The sequence below is a fragment of the Zychaea mexicana genome (genome assembly GCF_025766255.1).
Source record: "Zychaea mexicana strain RSA 1403 chromosome Unknown BDB00scaffold_27, whole genome shotgun sequence".
Taxonomy (NCBI): domain Eukaryota; kingdom Fungi; phylum Mucoromycota; class Mucoromycetes; order Mucorales; family Lichtheimiaceae; genus Zychaea; species Zychaea mexicana.
The window spans coordinates 376032-393472 of record NW_026516690.1 but is presented as its reverse complement, the minus strand read 5'-3'; the positions used below and the strand labels follow the sequence as shown (position 1 = coordinate 393472).

The 17441-nt window shown below is 43.2% G+C and overlaps 7 protein-coding genes across 7 annotated transcripts; 1 reads left to right on the top strand and 6 right to left on the bottom strand.

Moving 5' to 3' along the window:
- Positions 1-33: 33 nt before the first annotated feature.
- On the bottom strand, positions 34-1913 carry BDB00DRAFT_818556 (FAD dependent oxidoreductase). Its single transcript, XM_053123167.1, has 5 exons — positions 1660-1913; positions 1456-1566; positions 525-1364; positions 343-450; positions 34-262 (listed from the first exon to the last, which is right to left on the bottom strand). The coding sequence occupies exons 1-5, from the start codon at positions 1766-1768 to the stop codon at positions 114-116; spliced, it is 1317 nt and encodes a 438-aa protein (XP_052980828.1). The 5' UTR covers positions 1769-1913; the 3' UTR covers positions 34-113.
- On the bottom strand, positions 1899-3328 carry BDB00DRAFT_818555 (uncharacterized protein). Its single transcript, XM_053123166.1, has 2 exons — positions 2560-3328; positions 1899-2470 (listed from the first exon to the last, which is right to left on the bottom strand). Exons 1-2 carry the CDS (start codon positions 3203-3205, stop codon positions 1989-1991), a joined length of 1128 nt encoding a protein of 375 aa, XP_052980827.1. The 5' UTR covers positions 3206-3328; the 3' UTR covers positions 1899-1988.
- BDB00DRAFT_818554 (uncharacterized protein) lies at positions 3153-3670 on the bottom strand. Its single transcript, XM_053123165.1, has 2 exons — positions 3316-3670; positions 3153-3216 (listed from the first exon to the last, which is right to left on the bottom strand). Exons 1-2 carry the CDS (start codon positions 3490-3492, stop codon positions 3202-3204), a joined length of 192 nt encoding a protein of 63 aa, XP_052980826.1. The 5' UTR covers positions 3493-3670; the 3' UTR covers positions 3153-3201.
- Positions 3671-6238: 2568 nt separating this feature from the next.
- Positions 6239-8748, top strand: BDB00DRAFT_818552 (uncharacterized protein). Its single transcript, XM_053123164.1, has 8 exons — positions 6239-6472; positions 6569-6797; positions 6893-7017; positions 7100-7209; positions 7312-7394; positions 7476-7545; positions 7609-7823; positions 7942-8748. The coding sequence occupies exons 1-8, from the start codon at positions 6314-6316 to the stop codon at positions 8646-8648; spliced, it is 1698 nt and encodes a 565-aa protein (XP_052980825.1). The 5' UTR covers positions 6239-6313; the 3' UTR covers positions 8649-8748.
- Positions 8749-9372: 624 nt separating this feature from the next.
- Positions 9373-10242, bottom strand: BDB00DRAFT_818550 (uncharacterized protein). The gene is made up of 2 exons (XM_053123163.1): positions 9859-10242; positions 9373-9743 (listed from the first exon to the last, which is right to left on the bottom strand). Exons 1-2 carry the CDS (start codon positions 9989-9991, stop codon positions 9433-9435), a joined length of 444 nt encoding a protein of 147 aa, XP_052980824.1. The 5' UTR covers positions 9992-10242; the 3' UTR covers positions 9373-9432.
- Positions 10243-11856: 1614 nt separating this feature from the next.
- Positions 11857-14318, bottom strand: BDB00DRAFT_818545 (general substrate transporter). The gene is made up of 6 exons (XM_053123162.1): positions 14151-14318; positions 13953-14035; positions 13618-13841; positions 13418-13541; positions 12377-13316; positions 11857-12286 (listed from the first exon to the last, which is right to left on the bottom strand). The coding sequence occupies exons 1-6, from the start codon at positions 14190-14192 to the stop codon at positions 12143-12145; spliced, it is 1557 nt and encodes a 518-aa protein (XP_052980823.1). The 5' UTR covers positions 14193-14318; the 3' UTR covers positions 11857-12142.
- Positions 14319-14666: 348 nt separating this feature from the next.
- BDB00DRAFT_818537 (uncharacterized protein) lies at positions 14667-15729 on the bottom strand. The gene is made up of 4 exons (XM_053123161.1): positions 15371-15729; positions 15229-15278; positions 14921-15111; positions 14667-14765 (listed from the first exon to the last, which is right to left on the bottom strand). Exons 1-4 carry the CDS (start codon positions 15516-15518, stop codon positions 14696-14698), a joined length of 459 nt encoding a protein of 152 aa, XP_052980822.1. The 5' UTR covers positions 15519-15729; the 3' UTR covers positions 14667-14695.
- Positions 15730-17441: the final 1712 nt, after the last annotated feature.

Sequence of the window (17441 nt, the reverse complement as noted above, 5' to 3'; positions counted from 1 at the left end):
TTACTACAAGATTTCCACAGACCATCATTTTGTAAAGACCAACAATTCGCTAGATTACAATAAGAAGGATTATTACACAGGGGAAAAGCATAAAGTACATGTAAGGAATAAAACTACAGGTGGCTCTTGGCGATGTTGCTATTCCACCACGATTGACGACTAGGATGCTCGACAAGAAATTCGGGAGGGAACCAATCATCCAGATCTTGGCCGGTCAAAAGCTGTGCTATTGCCCGACCACACAAGAAAGTACGGGGCATACCTATTTTCAATACAAACCACGTTATTAGCTCTTATTGAATCACTATGTATTTTTTAAGAGAGTAATCGATATATTTTTACCATGGCCTGTGAAACCAGCCGCCACGTATTGGCCCTTATTCTTGGACGATCCAGTAATATGTTCTACGCTCCCAAGGAGAGGCATGCGGTCCTTTGTGAAACCCATCACTTCAAGGTATGTCGGCCATATTAGCAAGCTGCTGTTCAGACAAATTATGAGAAAAAAAAAGTGGATACTTTACCACCAGCCCATTCGCGTTCGACAGAAGGCACATTGACAACATCGGCCATGAATTTCCGCAAGGCTTGTGATACTGCCGTGTTCAAAGTCGAGTCGTCGTCTTCATACTCTTGTTTGCCAGGGACGACATTGCGCATCCCGCCGAAGATGATATCACCGTTGGGACGACACGACAAGTACTGATATCCTCGATCCGCACTTAACACATACTCAAGTCGTGGTGCACCAGCAGGAGAGCGGACACTCACCACTTGGTTGCGCACAGGGACAAGAACATTCCGCACAGGCTCGAGCAAGCGAGCTGTCCAGGCATTCGTACAATAGGCCACCCGAGGTGCTTCGATGATGCCTTTGTCCGTATAAATTGCGTTGACGCTACGCTTCTCATCCCAGACAACATTGTCGACCTTTGTATGCGTTGCAAAGCGAACGCCTTGTTTCGCGACATAACGTGCAAGACAAAAGACAATCTTTGCAGCCCAGGCAATGGCCGTCGTCTTGATATGCAAGCCACCGTACTGGAACGATTCGAAACCTGGAATCTGCTTGAGTTCTTCTGGGCTAATGATCCGCATATCTTTGACTCGCTTGCACAAGCTTTCTGCAGCAGGTCGTCCTTCTTCGGCTTCTTGGATCGTCGACCACGCTATAATGGTTCCCTTTGTGAAAGTCAGTTCGGGATCAAAAAATCCCTTATCCTGATCTGCATTCTCTTTCAGGAACTGGGTAAGCATATCCACGTTGCGATAGTCAAAATCGATCAATTGCTGCGCAGCTTCAGCGCCATAGACAGCTACGGTTTCATCAAAATCGTCGTTCAATCCTGGAGACATGATACCACCTATCATACGAATTTTTATGTATCAGATAATATGTCATCGTCGCTACTCCCCCTAATTTGCAACAAAATAAGCGCTCAGTGATGGTGTTACCATTGCGTCCAGTTGCGCCGCTTGCCACTCCACGTGCATCAGCCACAACTACCTTGAGATTTGGCTGCATCTGCATAAGCCAGTATGCAGTCGACATGCCGGTTAGACCCGCTTTTTGTCAACCATGTAAATAAGCGTACATAAATTGATGTCAGCCCTATATCACTACTGCGTTGTTGTAAAACATGTCTTTTCTCTTTCTACCTCCGATAATGACAATGTCGGCCTCGGATGGCAATGGATCTTTAGATGGCGTTTGAAATGGCGCATTGTTCAACCAGTACGATTGAGTGCTTATGGGATTCAAGTGCATGGTTTATTTTTAACCGTAAACTGTGAGAAGAAACAAGCAAAAAACTCTTTCTAGGCACTGATATTTCATTCGGAGATCCCGTCCTTTCGGCTGCTGTTTCTTCAAGGGTAAATATATATTTCATTGTGGTGTACGATGAAGCCCGAGGAGCTAGGGCACATGGTAAACTTTATTGATTGTTTTTGTTGTCTATATGTTACAAAATAGATACATGTGCAAATTATGCTGCATTGGGTTTGTACTGAACATCAACTTCATCGGGTTTTGAGCCAGCGCCAGCGCCAGCAACAACCGGAGCCATTGCTGCCGCCGCTACGGGTGGTGCAGATGCTGCAGCCGCTGCCATATAGCCAGGATCCTGTGCCTGGACATAGGGATAGTACTCTTGTTGTTGTGGGTGATCGGAATAGGTATAAGGAGTGTCGTTGTATGTGACGACAGAAGTCAAGTCGGTATAACCACCACCAACACCATCAGTGCCCGCAGAAGAGGTGGGTGGAATGAAAGGTCGAGCTTGCTGTTGGTTTAAATGCGAGGCAGCGATAGGCGCAGGTGCTGCATAGGAGGCATCAGACATGTCCATAAAGTCATCCGGCTGATGGTGTTGTTGGAACCCGTCTCGTCGGCTACGACCTGTGCGTTTTGTGCATCCACCGCGTCGACTGATCCACATGATAATTCCGCCAATCAAAGCGATACCAACTATGTGATTATGTCATAACGTTACGCATAAGTGATTGCCCTAATTTAAACACGGAAAGAAAAATGTTACTAAATATAAAAAGACTTACCAACACCACCGACGACTGAGCCAGCAACCGTGGCAGTATCGACACCACCGCCGTCGTTGTTGCTGTTATCGCTGCTGCCACCATGCGTGTCCGAAGATGATCCAGAATCGTTGGAGGAAGTGCCACCGGATGAAGAGCCATCGCTGTTATTGTTATTACCATTGTTATTGCTGTCACCGCTACCGCTGTTGCTGTTACTATTGTTTCCACTGCTCGAGGAACCGTTCTGATTGTTGTTGTCATTGCTATTGTTGCTGTCCGAAGATGATGTGGGTGTTGCTTGGTTATTGTTGCTGTTGTTGTTGTTGTTGTTATCATTGTTGTTATTGTTATTATTGTTATTATCGGAGGAAGAGGATGACTCGGTTGGCGCTGCTGCGTCGCTATTGTTATTGTTATCGCCACCAGAGCTGGATTCTGCTGGGGCTGCAGCACTTTCGCTAGGTTGCGACGAATTTTCAGTATTTGATGGCTGCTGTTCTTCTTGCGTAGCTGATGCGCCGCCACTGTCGCCACCAGCACTGCTTTCGCTGCTGTCGCCTCCTAGAAGACCACCGTCGCCACCCAGTAGCTGGCCTGTGACTATGGCGGATATCTGTAAAAGGACAAGTGCAAATAACAAGCATGCTGACGTTGAAAACTTCATCGTTTGTGAATGTATGCAAAAAAAGATAAAAGAGGGGAAAGGGGGATGATACAAGTTAAATATGAGAAAAAAAGACAGAAAAAGAGCAAGTAATTGAAAGGAAGTTCCAGAGGGGTCCTCTCGCTCTCTTTCTTTTCTGCACTTTTTGTTATAGAATCTTTTTTAGACAATCCCAATTTTCGAGCCATAATTATAGTCATCATCATTGAATCGGCGATGTTGCACAGGGGCGCCTCTTGTTCTTTTCTTGGCTCATCTCCCACTCTGCCTCCCTTAGTGGCTGCCATTTTCCATAGAAAGCGATCTGGCCCTATAAAACATCAAACATGGTAGCCAGAGAAACAGCAGAACCGGAGATCCCACGTTTGATTTAGGTTTCTTTTATTTCCATACTTTATAACTGGTCGATCTTTTGAAAATAAGACTTTTTCTAACCCGATTGGGGGCGAGTCGGAGAGTCCAGACCCACACATCAAATTGAATACCCGATCTAGTTTCTGGAGTAGTAATAGTGAAACAACGGTGCTACAGCGGCACAACGTAATTGACATCCACACAGAACCGTTCCTATTCAGAGATCACCGAGTATTATTTTAGAAGCGCACAGACAGTTTGGTCAAGAACTTCAGGGAAGCGATAGTCACTCTTAAAAGAAGTGTGTTTTTGTTGAAGAAAGCGGCTTCGTACAGAATATCGCTCATCCGGTAGGTTGATCGAAAGTAGGAATTGCCATTAAACATGAGGCTCCCGCTGATCGTGGTATCAATCCACGCAGCATTCAGTGCTGTGTTCCAAAGGCACACTAGAACTTTTTTCTCAGCAATTCATGCACACGACGTCACGTAAATAGTCCAGCAATATGTTGTCCAGCAAGCTCTCAATTCCCTTTACTAGATAAGCAGTTAGAAAAGCACAAATCATACTTAACATTCAAGAAGCACGATCATATTAGTATCAGCAACAATGGACTAAAGCATGTCATTTAGTCTCAATCTTTGTTATACACCACGTTGTCGACGTCTCTCTTCAATTTCATGTAATCATTATCACAATCATGAGTAATATGATCCCTTTGGATTTTGCGATCGAAAAAACTCTGTTTTAATTCTCGTTCTCGGGTCGATTCGGTTCTGGCAGAGAACCAAAACCTAACCGACCCATGAGAATCCCTACCTTAATATCGACATTGATGTTTTTGGCTGTTTCTCGGTCATGGACGTCTCACAACAACTAATCAAGCCATTTAATGTAAAATTCTTAGCCTGTCAGTGCTAATAACAACCGTGGTCTTCCTCGTAGTACAAAAACGATCCCAACTTCTGTTGTTTGTAAATTATGGAGCGAATAACATGTGTTCGCGATTAACAATGCATTTTTCCACAAAATAAAAGACTAGTCCTTGATGTTATCGGGAACAATGGTCGTATACTCTTAGTTTTTACCTCCGTATCCTTTCCATGAACTTATAAGAAGTTTTGGGTTAGAGTTAAGGCACATTTCGAAAAAAAAAACTACGATAACCTGGCGACGGGCATTCGAAGCTGTAGCCAAGAGTGTCGAGGATGGAATCGACACTTTGAGTCGATTGGGTAAATGCATAGGTATACCTAAAGAGAGTCTTGTACAAAGCCTCCTTTCATCATCGCTAACTTAGTACAAAGTGGGTAATATACAGTAGCGAGTCCGCTACAGATGCTGCTGGAAGCTGGATTTGAACACATTTACTGAAGAACCAGCACAGGCTACAAATGCATATACAACTCAATCACAACCCACCAAATGATAGTTTTTTGTAATTCGAACATTTCAGGCTTTTGTAAACACTTCATGGAACCAATACCGTCAAGGTTTGCAGAAGAATCTATTAATATGGAAGGACGCTTTTCATACTACCATATGTTGTCTATACGTTTGGTACACCCATAATAACCATTTCTCGTGAATGATTTCACTTTACTTCAAGAGGATTATGAATTCTATATTTGCATCCCACACATTGTGACTGTAATTGTGCATCATACTATCATATATTTTTTAGCTTATCGTTGTTTAGCTTCAACTTCACCAATGTCATTCCACACAGTCAAAAAGTGACGCTTGCAGCGAATAACAAACCGAAACTTTAAAATGCGTGTTTTGACTCCATCTTCCATCTATATAAGACAAAAACATATCCGCTTCATTGCCCCTACCGAGAATTTTTCTGTTTATTAATGAAGAGTGATGATAGCAAGACTTACTGATCGTATATATTTAATTGTGAAACCTGCTTATGTGCTCTTTTGATTTGACTACAATGTATATCCACGTTCTATGCCGCTACAGTTCTCCTTATCAGCAGTAGACCATCATTACTGTAGCAACAGGTACAACAGTAAAGCAGCAGTAGTGTCGGCCTCAGATTTATATTCTTCCGCATTTGGGGTTCGGCAAATCAAATGTTGGCGCAAGGATCATCGCCTGCCTGGTCAGCGCAATTATCAAAACCCAAAACTCCAGTGTCTGTGCTTTTGTTTATATGCGCTGCCAAATCCCTGGCGAGATAAACAATGCCGCATCACATGTCGCAAGCTTTCTCCAAAGCTGCTTAATAGACATGCGACGGAAGAAGTTGAACTTTGTAAATAAGGGGTCATCTGTAACCATGGTAGCTGTTATTGCTAGGCAATCAGTGTGGTTCCAAGCAGCACTTCCCGATATGCTACACAAGTCAGAAGGTGAAATTATTCAAAGGGCTGAAAAAAGTAGCGAGAGTAACCTCTTACTCATCATTGTCTAGCGCGTTCTCTTCTTGAGGGCTCTAATATACATCATGGTCATTAATCACTGAGTGCACGCTCTCCTTAAAAAGTTCAGATCAGTTACTTGCATATTAAAAGAAGAGCTTTTTTCATATAAATGAGCAGCAAGAGTCGGACTCTCTCCACACAACACCACAGCGTGCGTTTTTCACGAGCAATTGTACAACCATGATTTGAGCCAGTGCAACAAAAGGTATCGACGCTAATAATAAGAAATCATCCCTTACTTCTTCTTCTCTTCCTATATCTTCTTGCTTTATTCCCTTCCTTTTCATAGCCCATAGCCCGTCCTCTTTCTACAAAAATAATGACGCGCTTATGGAGCAAACCACTATTTCTCGCCATTACGCTCCTTCTTCCATCCACTCTGTTTGCACAGCAAGAATGCAACTCCGGTCCTAACGGCCGAACAGGTTTCACACCTGTTTTATTAAACGATCATATATACCTTGCTGGTGGCAGCGAAGTATGTTTTCCCTTTTTCAACAACAACAACAACAGCAAACAACGAACAGCAAACCTTGACTATCATGCACATTGACTCTGAAGCATAAAATAATAGGCCGACGTCGACGTTTATCGACTCGACTTGTCACAAGGATTACGAACCGATTGTCCACATTGGAGTAGACCTGCCAATGTCGCAACAAACGAACAGTACAAGGCATTCATGAATGGTGCTGCATTTCCAGGCACGGATGGCAATACCATCTTTATGCAATCCGGTGATTATGGATCGGATTTAACGGACAGAATGGTCGAGTATAACGTTTCTGGTGCTTGGCGTACCTGTAAGTTTTCTACAAACATATTTTTTTTTCGCACCACTTGACCCTGCATATCCAATAAATTAAGCTGATCAGTAACGTTGGATGATATAATATAGCAATGATCTCAGGACAAACGCCAACTCCTCGAGCAGCAATGTCAGCCTCTATCAACAGCACCGGTAGCGCATTTTATTACGGTGGTCGATCGCCTATTACTACTTCGGCGAACACTACGAAATATGTATGATCTTTATTTCTGGATTACATCGTCTAATTCCCTATAAATGAATATCGACCTAACAGCATGTACATGTGCCTTGTAGTTCAATGATTTTTACGTCTTTGATACAAACTTTGCCTCATGGTCATGGCCAACCATAACATATGGCTGGGGCAAAGCGCCACCGCGCTACAGTCATTCAGCCGTATTAATGCAAGTACTATATAGCGTGGGAATGAGTTTTCAAGGATGCAATGAGTGTTGTGTGGGACGACAGAGACACCAGGAGTCTAATATGTTTGTTACTGTGTATAGTCAAGACAAAGTATTCGTTTTCGGTGGCATAGTCTACCTTGATTCGTCAACCAGAGAATATGCTGATTTCCAAAGTGTCCTTGGTATATAATCATCACTCTTAATGCTATCTGCACACTTTTCCTGCGACAGAATGCTAATAATTGGGTGATTTGTATGTGTAGTTTTCGATACCATTGAAAATAAGGCTTTAAGTATGGCTACTATCGGTGATATTCCACCGGCACGAATACAGTAAGTGGTTTTTATATACATACTAGGCTTCATTATGGTATAAAGCCTAATAGAATCGTGTAGATTTTCTGCAACGCCAGCGCCGGATGGCAAATCAATCGTGGTCTATGGTGGATTGAACACCTCTTCGACGGATCGTTTTGACAGTTCTTCAGATGTTTATGTACTGGATACATGCAAGCTGGAATGGTCCAAACCAGATGTCAGCGGAGATGTTCCGTCCCCTCGTGCTAATCATGGCGCCGTTACTTACGGAAACTACATGGTGTTACTCTATGGTAACATTAATACGCTGCCAAGAACCAGATTTTTCTCGGTTTATATGACCCTTCCCATAACAACCGTCAGTATTTCTATGTGCTTATGTAAACATGTAATATCTTCGATAATTATTAGGCTACACGGACATGCAGCTGATGTACGGCAACACCAAAGTACCGTCATTTACCCACGAGATTAGTATTCTGGATATGCACTCGTGGAAATGGGTGAACAGCATCTCACACCAAGACGATCCTACAAGCAAAAGCGATCCTGGTTGCAGCTTCAGCTTCCCAAGTTTTCCAGATGATCCGAGCAGCATCACAGAAGGCGACAATCCCTTGCCGTACGATCCCACCGTGATTAAGAACCCCAACAAGCCAAGCAACAAAGGCAGTCGAAACAAAGGCCTTGCCATCGGCTTTGCATTGTTTGGATTATTGTTGATTTGCGGTGGTCTTTTCTGGTACTTCCGCCGTCAGCGCAGAAAGGCACGTGCCTTAAACCCCCGTTGGCTTCCTGGTGCTATCACGTCCCACAAAGGTGGCGCCAACAATGATTATCCTTTGTTTGTATATAATAACCTCGATGATAAGAGTAACAACAACGACTTCCACGAGGAAAACGAAAAGAAGCAGTCGCTAGCACCACAGCTTTCTCTCAATGACGATCATCATGGTGTGGGCGGTGACGGAATGCGCACGTACACTGCAAACGATCATGGCCAGTGGGAGCGTGCCCTGGATCAGGATCCTGAGCGTCCTGAAGACGGAAGGGCCATGTCCCGGCACATGGATGTGTGGGAAAGAATGCGCTCGTTGCATGACCAGCGTAATCCTTAAGTCTTTTCTAATTTTTGTTATCACTACTTTTAATACCTCCTAGCCCTTTTATTCTGCTGTACAGAAATACTTCATAATATTACTTTATTTCATTTGTCCATATCTCTTTGTATGAGAATGTGTGTATGATAGTTGTGAAGTTTGATTCTCGACTAAGCTAACGGATACTCGAAAAGTGTTACGGCATTAATTGCGTTATATCCTGTTATATAATAACCGACTTAACGACGAACCGAGAAGAGCACATGGTTAGCGTTGGCGATATGATGAAAAATCCGCCATTGACATCTTGCTCCCTTCAATGTGAGCTTCTGTTATATCAAATACTCCGGTCTTTTCGCACACAAAGACATAACATTTGTAGGACCAACTTATTGTATTTCGACCACTAGAACCAACCATCCTACAAATCCCACCATGCTTTACTGCGTTTCCTTCAAACTAAAGATCAAACCGAACAGCTCACTCGGCGGCAACTCTGGCAGCTTAAGATCCACATGCACAATCTGGAGAGACTATGGAACCACTCGGTATATGTATATATCTCATAAATCGCATACACGATAATTTCGCATCACATATTGCATAGTCAACATACAGTGCTTCAACGTGGTTTGGATCACACTCAATGGAAGAAGCCATGGTTTTGACTCGGCGGCCTAGTGGAAAAGAACTGGTGGAGATGTTATCGCGCACCCCATTTAAAAACGATCTGTACTTTTCTCCTAGTTGTAAACAAAGTAAATCTAAGTGTTTTTTATTGCTTCAAAGGTGTGTACAATTTTTACTTGCTGGTGGAGGATGAGGGTGAGGTTACTGGTAGCGGCTGTCTTGCTACTGCCAATCGCCCTGCCAGGGCACCACCGGCTGCTGCTCCATATACCACCGCACCACAACGTAGTAGTATTTCACCAGCCATTTTAAATGTCACCCAGCGTATATCAGCGCCTGGTGGTGCTCGTGCAAAAAATAATCGATGTCGCGTGCTTTTGCCAAACATGGTCTTGCCTAGAATACCAAACGAGCCTATGGTACCGACGGTACCAGCAAAACCCGAACGAGGTGGGTAGCTTTCGCGCAACAACTCGGACGTACCTAATTTACGTGTCGTGGTCAATAGATTTCCTAAGAACGATTGCTTTTTTTTTCCTTTATTATTTCTGCCCTCCCTTTTTTCCAATATGGTGTAATTTAGTGCCATGTGGCTTACTCTTTTCTTCCATTGATTTCACTTGTCCATGGCAAATTTTAGCAGCTTGGTAATCGGCTTCATTGAAAACTTTGGACCAGGTAAAATACCCAATGGGAGCTCCAACAAGCACAACGGGCAAAAAGATGGCCATAGCAGAAAAATTGAGGGTCACACAGTCCTGCCCATCGAGTAAAGCGGGTTTTACTTTGTTTTCTGCTTGGTTACATCGTTACACGTGAGTTTACAGGGCGAATTTGACAAATCCTGCAGCTGCTTGGAGGATATGTTTTTCAACATAAGAAGAAAAGAGCTTTGTATACGAATGTGATATAGATACGAAAAGAAGAAACCGGATTGCGTCATGCTTTAACAGAAACAATAGTGAGATTCCCAAAAAAAAATGCAGGTTCGCAAGAAATGGGCATAAATTGTCTTTTAAGGATCCGAAGGTGAAGTGTTATTTACAGCTGATGGCATACACGTGAGCTATATGCCTTATTATTTGATTTATACAAATCTACTTGCACTAGAGCTGCGTGGCTGTCGCCGGCGCTGTCGAGACTATATGGATCCTAATAACAACTACAACAATGAGTCGCTAAGAGTTCCAGATTCTTAACCCGCTTCCACCTCCCCTTATGAGTCTGCGAGTAATCAATCAGCAACCCTTCCCGAACAGATATCTGAGCATGTATTATTGGTATCGATGAAACCTTCAAGAGTACTGGACCTGATCGAGAGCGCCACAAACATTCTAAAAACCGGGCCCAGAAACATCCTGCCCAAAACCCTCAGCCGAAGGACCTTTCTTTGACGCCACACGAAGGCTTCCCCTTATCCAGCCCCAAATGATTTTGAGTACTCTTCAAGTTCTGCATGAACATTGTCGACGACGATTAGACAAGTTATCGTCGACGACAGAGATCCTAGTTCGGCAGACGGGTTTCTCGCGAATTTATGTTAGCAGTGATCGCCTTTTTTCCATATATAAGAGCTTACTACCATATCTGGCCTTTCTTTTCTTTAGATAATCGTCCATCGAAGAGAAGATTGATCTTCAGAGTACAATTGCTTTTTCTTCCAAGTTAATATGCTTCTTTATACAAGTCTTCATGATGTATTTAACGATTACTAAATAAATGTCCAATCAATACGTAATGCGCATCTCATAAAAGCTATATCCATACTATCAGTAACACATCACATATCATATGAAGTATGTTTCTCAAAAAGTTAAAATATTTTGTGTGTCGCTCTAGCAGCATTTAGTTGTTTACGGTATTTCAAGTTCATTTATGTATATAAACCTGGACGCATGTATCTTGTTGACGTTTTGGATTTACGCAGAATCACAGAGTAAGATTATACCGTAACACGATTTTCGTATATACTGTACTGCATAGTGTTAGATGAACATGTGCTTTATTTTATAGGCACAATTTTTTTTTCCAAAAGTGTATATTTATATGATCACGCCACCATTGTCGAAACTGCAAGATTCTCACCAGGTGCCTTGCTACTTCCTCCCTTTTGTGGTCGTTCAATCCTATCATAATATGTGTGACAGCAACACTCTGTATTGTGTAGCAGCATGCGACACTGCTTCTGTACCGTTTATGAAGAAACTTTTCATAAATCCGAGGCCTTCTTTGGACGATCATGTTATCATAGTAAAAACAAAATAGGAATTGGGTCACCATTATGTAAGAAGGCACGACGAGGTCCATTCCGAGATCTCTCCCACCCAACAAGCAAACTTCTCACATAAGCTTTTGATCCAGTAGAATTTGCTACCACTATTTGTGATAGCAAAAAAAAAAACGATATCTTTTGACCTACCTAGTACAACATTGGAAAAAACCATCTTTCTCACTTGTGTGAAGAAAATAGCCGGGCTATCTAGTTATATTCCGAGGTGTAAGCACTGTTGCTAAAGAAATGTTTTGTACTACAAGGTTCTATGCAGTTCTCATATAAATCATATCCAGGTGGTGATATTAGAGGAAGAACATGTGATTTTCGACTAATTCGTAAGAAGGGTCGTTTTATTGCACGACTACTTGGTGATTTTAATTGTCATCAATTATATTAAAGAAAGAGACTCGAAAAGGTAGAATAGCGAGGTAAAATGGCTGTTGTTGTAGTAGCCTAAAGCTGACAATAAGTCTCTACTTTGCAAAAATAATGGGATATTATATCTAGTACAAAAAACTGCATAAACTGTCGGGAAGAGATAGTATCAAGGAAGAAAGAGAGTTAAGGTGTGTGTGTGTGTGTGAGGAAAAGAGAAAGGAAGGTGTTTTTAGACAATGTCTTCTGTCTTTTCGTTGGAAGCGGTTTCGTGCCGATGCTCGTAACCAGCACGGCGAGCCAATTCGGCTTCGACAAAAGCACGGTCCACTTTCTTGCGTGGGTTCTGTTCAAAAACGATATCCATTTCTTCAAGCTATCGCAGAAGAAAAATCAGGCATGTATTAGGATGACAAGTCAGGTTCCATTCAGTAGCAAAACGAAGGTAAAAACGAGCTGAACTTACAGTGAAGCCCTTGGTTTCAGGATAAGCAAGGAAGACGTGGACAGCCATCAAGAAGTTGAAACCAGCGAAAAGCATATACAAACCAAAGCGAATGCGCTGCATCAGCAAAGGAACAACAAAGTTGAGGACCCAGTTGAAGAGCCAGTTAGCAGAGGTGGATAACGACACAGCGATGGCACGAATACGGAGAGGGAAGATTTCAGCAGGGTAGATCCAGCCCAAGGGACCCCAGGTGCATGCAAAGGAAGCGACAAAGAGGTAGACACAGGCGACCATACCGTTGGCCTTGGCGTGGTTATCCATACGCATCTGCCACTTGCCAGTATCTTCTGCAATGTACCATTCGCCTTGGCTCATGAGACCACCCACAATCCATAAGAACAGACTCATCATAAGGGCACCAAAGATCATAGTGTTACGACGACCCCACTTGTCGACCCAGAGAATGGCAGGAACGGTCATGACAACGTTGACGACATAGTTGACACCAGCAGAAACCAAGGTAGCTTCCTGACTGTCACCAACACCGGCCTGCTCAAAGAGCAAGACGACGTAGAACATGATAATATTCATACCAGTCAGCTGCTGCCAGATCTGCAAGAAGACGCCAAGAGATGCACGGTAAGCATACTGTGGCTTGAGAATATCGGCGTAGCGATGCGAGGCCTGCTCGCGGTCAAACTTGATGACGACTTCAATTTCTTGGATTTCAAGCTGCACACGTTCGTGGTTGACATCGCCGTCACCATGAATGTCAGCAAGGACTTGGATGGCTTCGTCCATACGGCCCTTGTCGGCCAACCATCTTGGACTGTGAGGGAAAGCCCACATACCGGAGAGCAAGACAAGGGCAGGAACGGCTTGGATAGCCCATGGGATACGGAAAGCAGCAGTGTAGCTTTCACCTGTAAGAAATTGAGAACCATATTGAATCCAGAAACTAATATCAAAACAACAGGACATTCGTTATTAGTCGACTAGCTTTGTATTGAACACGACCTTTTCTCATAGCTACAAGGGTACTAAAATATGTATACATACGAGATCATGATACCCCAGGTAATACTCCATTGCTGCACAGCAACAATACGACCACGAATTTCTTTGGGAGCAATTTCTGACTGATAAAGCGGTACGACCATAGAAGTGACACCAACAGACAAACCTATATTTGTTTCAGATTAACCGTAAATGGATTGTTTGTGTGTGCATGTGCGCGCGCAGGAATACGACCCACATACCGTTAAGTACACGGCCAACACAGAGAAGAGGAACACCGTTAGCAGCGGCCTGGAAAACAGAGCCGATGACGAACAGAACTGAGGCACCGATCAGAGTAAATTTACGAGAGTATTTATCAGCAGGGAAACCGGCAAACAGTGCACCGACAAAGCAACCAGCACTCAAAGCACCGTTGATACCGCCCTGAAGCAGATCGTCTGGATTGTTGAAGTATGTACGATATCTATTTTGGCAAGCGAAAACAAGGTGGTTTGGTCAGTAAGTCACAGTTCGGTCCATCCGTCAGCGAATAGCTGATACGTCCGAGATCAAGGATACTACTAGTCGTACGTACTGGTGAGTTCCAATAACACCGGAGTTGCTACCAATATCGAAGCCAAACATGATACCGGCAATGGCGGCGAAGGCGCCAATGATCTATTACATTGAAAAGGGTGTATGTTAATGAGCGGTTTGTATGACGAGGCAATTGTGCATTTCCAGTGTGTAAAAGGCAAAATAGCAGATCGAAAACGCAGTATTTTTTCCATACATAGACATTATTAGTTATTCGCGTCGTCAAGGTCCTCGCCATGGTTCAGGAGAAGTATGTTTGCCAAAGAACAACAGGAAGGGTAGGAATTCCGGCAGCAGAAAGCAGACAAAAAGACCAAAAGAAGGCGGTAAAAGAAGACGAAGAAGGTCCAGAAAAGGTTTTATATACCCAGGAAAACAGAGAAAACATCGAATAATAAGGGAAATTGCTTATATAAGTGGTGGTGCGTGTGTGCCGTACTACTGTCACCCACTCCCAACTGTGTGTTTCCCCACGCAAGCCCTCCCCCTCTCGCGATTTCATTCGGTGGGAAACTGTGTCAGGCCCAGGATAGGCAGGTCAGGCCTCACCCGCGGAACCCCCCCACCACCACCGGCCAGATCAGGAAATCCGGCGTCGCACACACTCCTTGTCTCTTTGTTGCGCGAGTCGCTCTTTGATTCTTTTGTACTTCTTTGCTGTGCCACGCACACGATAATCATCACACATACCACACTCACACACAGCAGATACTACGAATAAGAAGTTCTTATTTATTTCCATTATTTCACTATAAGCACCGGACAATGGACGTGCGTTTGGATGTATTCACTGAAACTTCCCATAAAGAGCCTAGCTCAAAAGAAAAGTGCAGATATTAGCAATTCTTGATCTCTCTCAAAATGCCCAGTCCGTCTGTTGGTCCGCATGACATAAAAGAGGCAAGCAACCGTTTGTGATGCAGCTTACGTTATGCGACCTCGTGTTCGTCAACTGAAAAGGCTTACCGTTTCCAGCCCGACAGATTCCGACTGCCCATGATCAGACAATCGGTCTGAATCGTGTCGAGATGCTCAATCAGACGTTGGCATGGACCTGAACTCTCCGAATTCAACAGCTGAATCGTGACATTGGAAATGCCTGCGGCTTCAAAGTCGGTACGGAGCTTTTCCAATCCAACGGAAAACTTGGCTTTGAGCTACAGCATCATATACATGTGTGCGTGAGCACGTTACCACGTTACACCTCTTTTCTTTTTTGTGCGTTTAGGTGACGAGAGAAGAAGATTCTCTTAGGTCCTCATTACTGTTATTACCTTTTCCTCCATCTGCAGGATATCCTTTTCGTCCACAGCCAAGGAATAATCTGTTGAAACATTATCGAGCAGGGCATGAGAAATTATGGCATAGTAGCGATCTCTCTTCGAGGGTTGGAATAGCAAGCAATAGACCACTGACCATGGTCAACAAATTCAACGTCCAAGTACAGCATCGTTACCAAATTGACGTGATCCGATGCACGGAGAAAATTATTCAAGGACCACGCGACCACTTTTTCAGCTTCCTCGGATTCAGGGTCGATTGCCAAGATGATTTCACGAGTCATTTTGCTTCTTGCTTTTTGCGTTAACGTTTGCACAAAGTAAAGGGAGAGAGAATGGAGAGAGTGTGTGATTGGGAGCGTGGCGAACAGTAATGCTTAAACAACCTGTTTGCTCGCGGACAGTGAAAATGAAAAATTATCATGCAAGCAACCTTCGTGTGGTGAGGAGATCATGCGATTATATACTCTCAAATCACTTTCTTCAATGCTTGAGGCTTTCAGCATTGAATGCATAAGAATATCTTTCATCCATGATGAGTCAAATATGCCGTATGATCCTTTCGCCACCGTCATTGCAATGTCAAAAATAAGTGTAAACTTTGTTCCCTTGCTCTTTATTATGCAACAATGCTGATATCACTGAATCTCCGGCCGACAATTACGTTCGCCCTTTTTGATTGGGTTGCCACTCCACCAAAGAAGAACGTTCTTCACATGTCGCATGGTTACCGACTCACTGCTGCTGGCGAGATATGCTGCTGCTGATTACATACTATATACAACACAGCTTTTGTATCCAGTACTCAGGGACACTGCTAAGCTATGCATATCTTGCAGGTGGCAAGTATATCTTTTCGAAAGAATAGAAAGTTTTTGTAATCTGCTGTCCTAATTTGACCTATAGCATTTCGTGAGTAGGACTGGATTTGAGTGAGCATAGCATTCGTAGTCTGGGTGATCACTCCACTTCATATGCCGTCTATACGGATAATACAGTTGCTTTTTTGAAGCAGCTCAAGGGCTATAGCTGGTACCATTGAGACCCATCTTTCACTGTTGTATGCCACTCTCCATATGAATGCATTTAGCCAACGACCTTATACTGTACAGACGCCGTTTCAATAATAATAACAAAAGAGGCGTATGACAGCACCAATCAATAAATGCGTAGATGCGTTGATACGCTGATGGTTACTTTGAGAAATGCGGGGATCCACGGTATTGCACTTGCTCCAAATTCCGATTGGGGCCCTGGGGACCATGCTACAGGGTAACATGTTGGCGGCAGCTCTCACAACACTGTTTGAAGATTTGTTCGTAGTATAGAACCGGTCCTCCTCTCAGATATCCTCTGTTTTACGATTATTACATAAACTGATTTACCCATGCACAAGATCTCCCGTTTGCTTCTACTTTGTGTCACCCGAGGGATCTCTCTTTCTCTCTTGAGCTAGCAGGCTGGGTGATGGATGTCAGTAAACAAAAAAGCCAATACCAGGAGGATATGATATTCTTGGATTGACCAAATTCTTAGATCTCCATTTTGAAACATGGCGATGATCTGTTGTCAGTTTATTCATTCTGAATTACATAATTGACTGGGACATGTACTTTTTCGTTGTCATCGAACACCTTTCGTGAATATTCTCTCTTATCATTGACATATCGAAACATGCTTTTGCATAAAGCAATATGCTGGTCGTCGGCGTCGAGGTTATGAGGGATCATAATTTGTCTATATGCGTATATTTATTTTGAAAAGAAGAAACCCCCCAGCAGCAAACAGCCCACATTTATGGATGTTATTTCTTCTTATTTTTACCGAGTATAGAGAATTATAATCATACAACCTTAATACTTACAGCGTATGTTGTAGTTGGTAGCATCCCTATACTATGTCACCGAGCATTTCTCGAAAAAAAAAACGTGGTAATACATTATCTTCAAAACTTAATGTCCCAATCTATTTTGCTATTTTTACCATATTCGTCTAGCCACATAAGAGCAGAAGTGCAAAGATCACCCACGGTGATTACTATGCACTATTTTCAGGAAACTCATCAACAAGTAGTTTTGAAGTTATTTGCAGTTGGAAATCTCCCGTAGTGATAACTGAATAGAACACTTTTTCTATGTGTGTGTGTGTAGTCTTTATCATCGAAAGATCGTGCCTCCTTCCTCTTCCTCCTCCGCTACCCGTAATTT

What these genes read in the sequence shown, in the direction of transcription:
- BDB00DRAFT_818537 (XM_053123161.1), bottom strand. Translation starts at nt 15,518, where the DNA reads ATGACTCGTGAAATCATCTTGGCAATCGACCCTGAATCCGAGGAAGCT. An exon ending in CGTTGAATTTGTTGACCATG is followed by an intron (nt 15,279 to 15,370) that starts GTCAGTGGTCTA and finishes ATGTTTCAACAG; the next exon opens with ATTATTCCTTGGCTGTGGAC. An exon ending in AATCTGTCGGGCTGGAAACG is followed by an intron (nt 14,766 to 14,920) that starts GTAAGCCTTTTC and finishes CTTTTGAGCTAG; the next exon opens with GCTCTTTATGGGAAGTTTCA.
- BDB00DRAFT_818556 (XM_053123167.1), bottom strand. Translation starts at nt 1,768, where the DNA reads ATGCACTTGAATCCCATAAGCACTCAATCGTACTGGTTGAACAATGCG. An exon ending in CGGCGCAACTGGACGCAATG is followed by an intron (nt 1,365 to 1,455) that starts GTAACACCATCA and finishes TTCGTATGATAG; the next exon opens with GTGGTATCATGTCTCCAGGA. An exon ending in GGCTGGTTTCACAGGCCATG is followed by an intron (nt 263 to 342) that starts GTAAAAATATAT and finishes TATTGAAAATAG; the next exon opens with GTATGCCCCGTACTTTCTTG.
- BDB00DRAFT_818554 (XM_053123165.1), bottom strand. Translation starts at nt 3,492, where the DNA reads ATGGCAGCCACTAAGGGAGGCAGAGTGGGAGATGAGCCAAGAAAAGAA.
- BDB00DRAFT_818552 (XM_053123164.1), top strand. Translation starts at nt 6,314, where the DNA reads ATGACGCGCTTATGGAGCAAACCACTATTTCTCGCCATTACGCTCCTT. An exon ending in AGTCATTCAGCCGTATTAAT is followed by an intron (nt 7,210 to 7,311) that starts GCAAGTACTATA and finishes TACTGTGTATAG; the next exon opens with TCAAGACAAAGTATTCGTTT. An exon ending in TGATTTCCAAAGTGTCCTTG is followed by an intron (nt 7,395 to 7,475) that starts GTATATAATCAT and finishes TTGTATGTGTAG; the next exon opens with TTTTCGATACCATTGAAAAT.
- BDB00DRAFT_818545 (XM_053123162.1), bottom strand. Translation starts at nt 14,192, where the DNA reads ATGGCGAGGACCTTGACGACGCGAATAACTAATAATGTCTAT. An exon ending in TGTTGGCCGTGTACTTAACG is followed by an intron (nt 13,542 to 13,617) that starts GTATGTGGGTCG and finishes AAACAAATATAG; the next exon opens with GTTTGTCTGTTGGTGTCACT. An exon ending in ACCTGGGGTATCATGATCTC is followed by an intron (nt 13,317 to 13,417) that starts GTATGTATACAT and finishes TTTTGATATTAG; the next exon opens with TTTCTGGATTCAATATGGTT.
- BDB00DRAFT_818555 (XM_053123166.1), bottom strand. Translation starts at nt 3,205, where the DNA reads ATGAAGTTTTCAACGTCAGCATGCTTGTTATTTGCACTTGTCCTTTTA. An exon ending in CTCAGTCGTCGGTGGTGTTG is followed by an intron (nt 2,471 to 2,559) that starts GTAAGTCTTTTT and finishes ATAATCACATAG; the next exon opens with TTGGTATCGCTTTGATTGGC.
- BDB00DRAFT_818550 (XM_053123163.1), bottom strand. Translation starts at nt 9,991, where the DNA reads ATGGCCATCTTTTTGCCCGTTGTGCTTGTTGGAGCTCCCATTGGGTAT. An exon ending in GAAATCAATGGAAGAAAAGA is followed by an intron (nt 9,744 to 9,858) that starts GTAAGCCACATG and finishes CACGTAAATTAG; the next exon opens with GTACGTCCGAGTTGTTGCGC.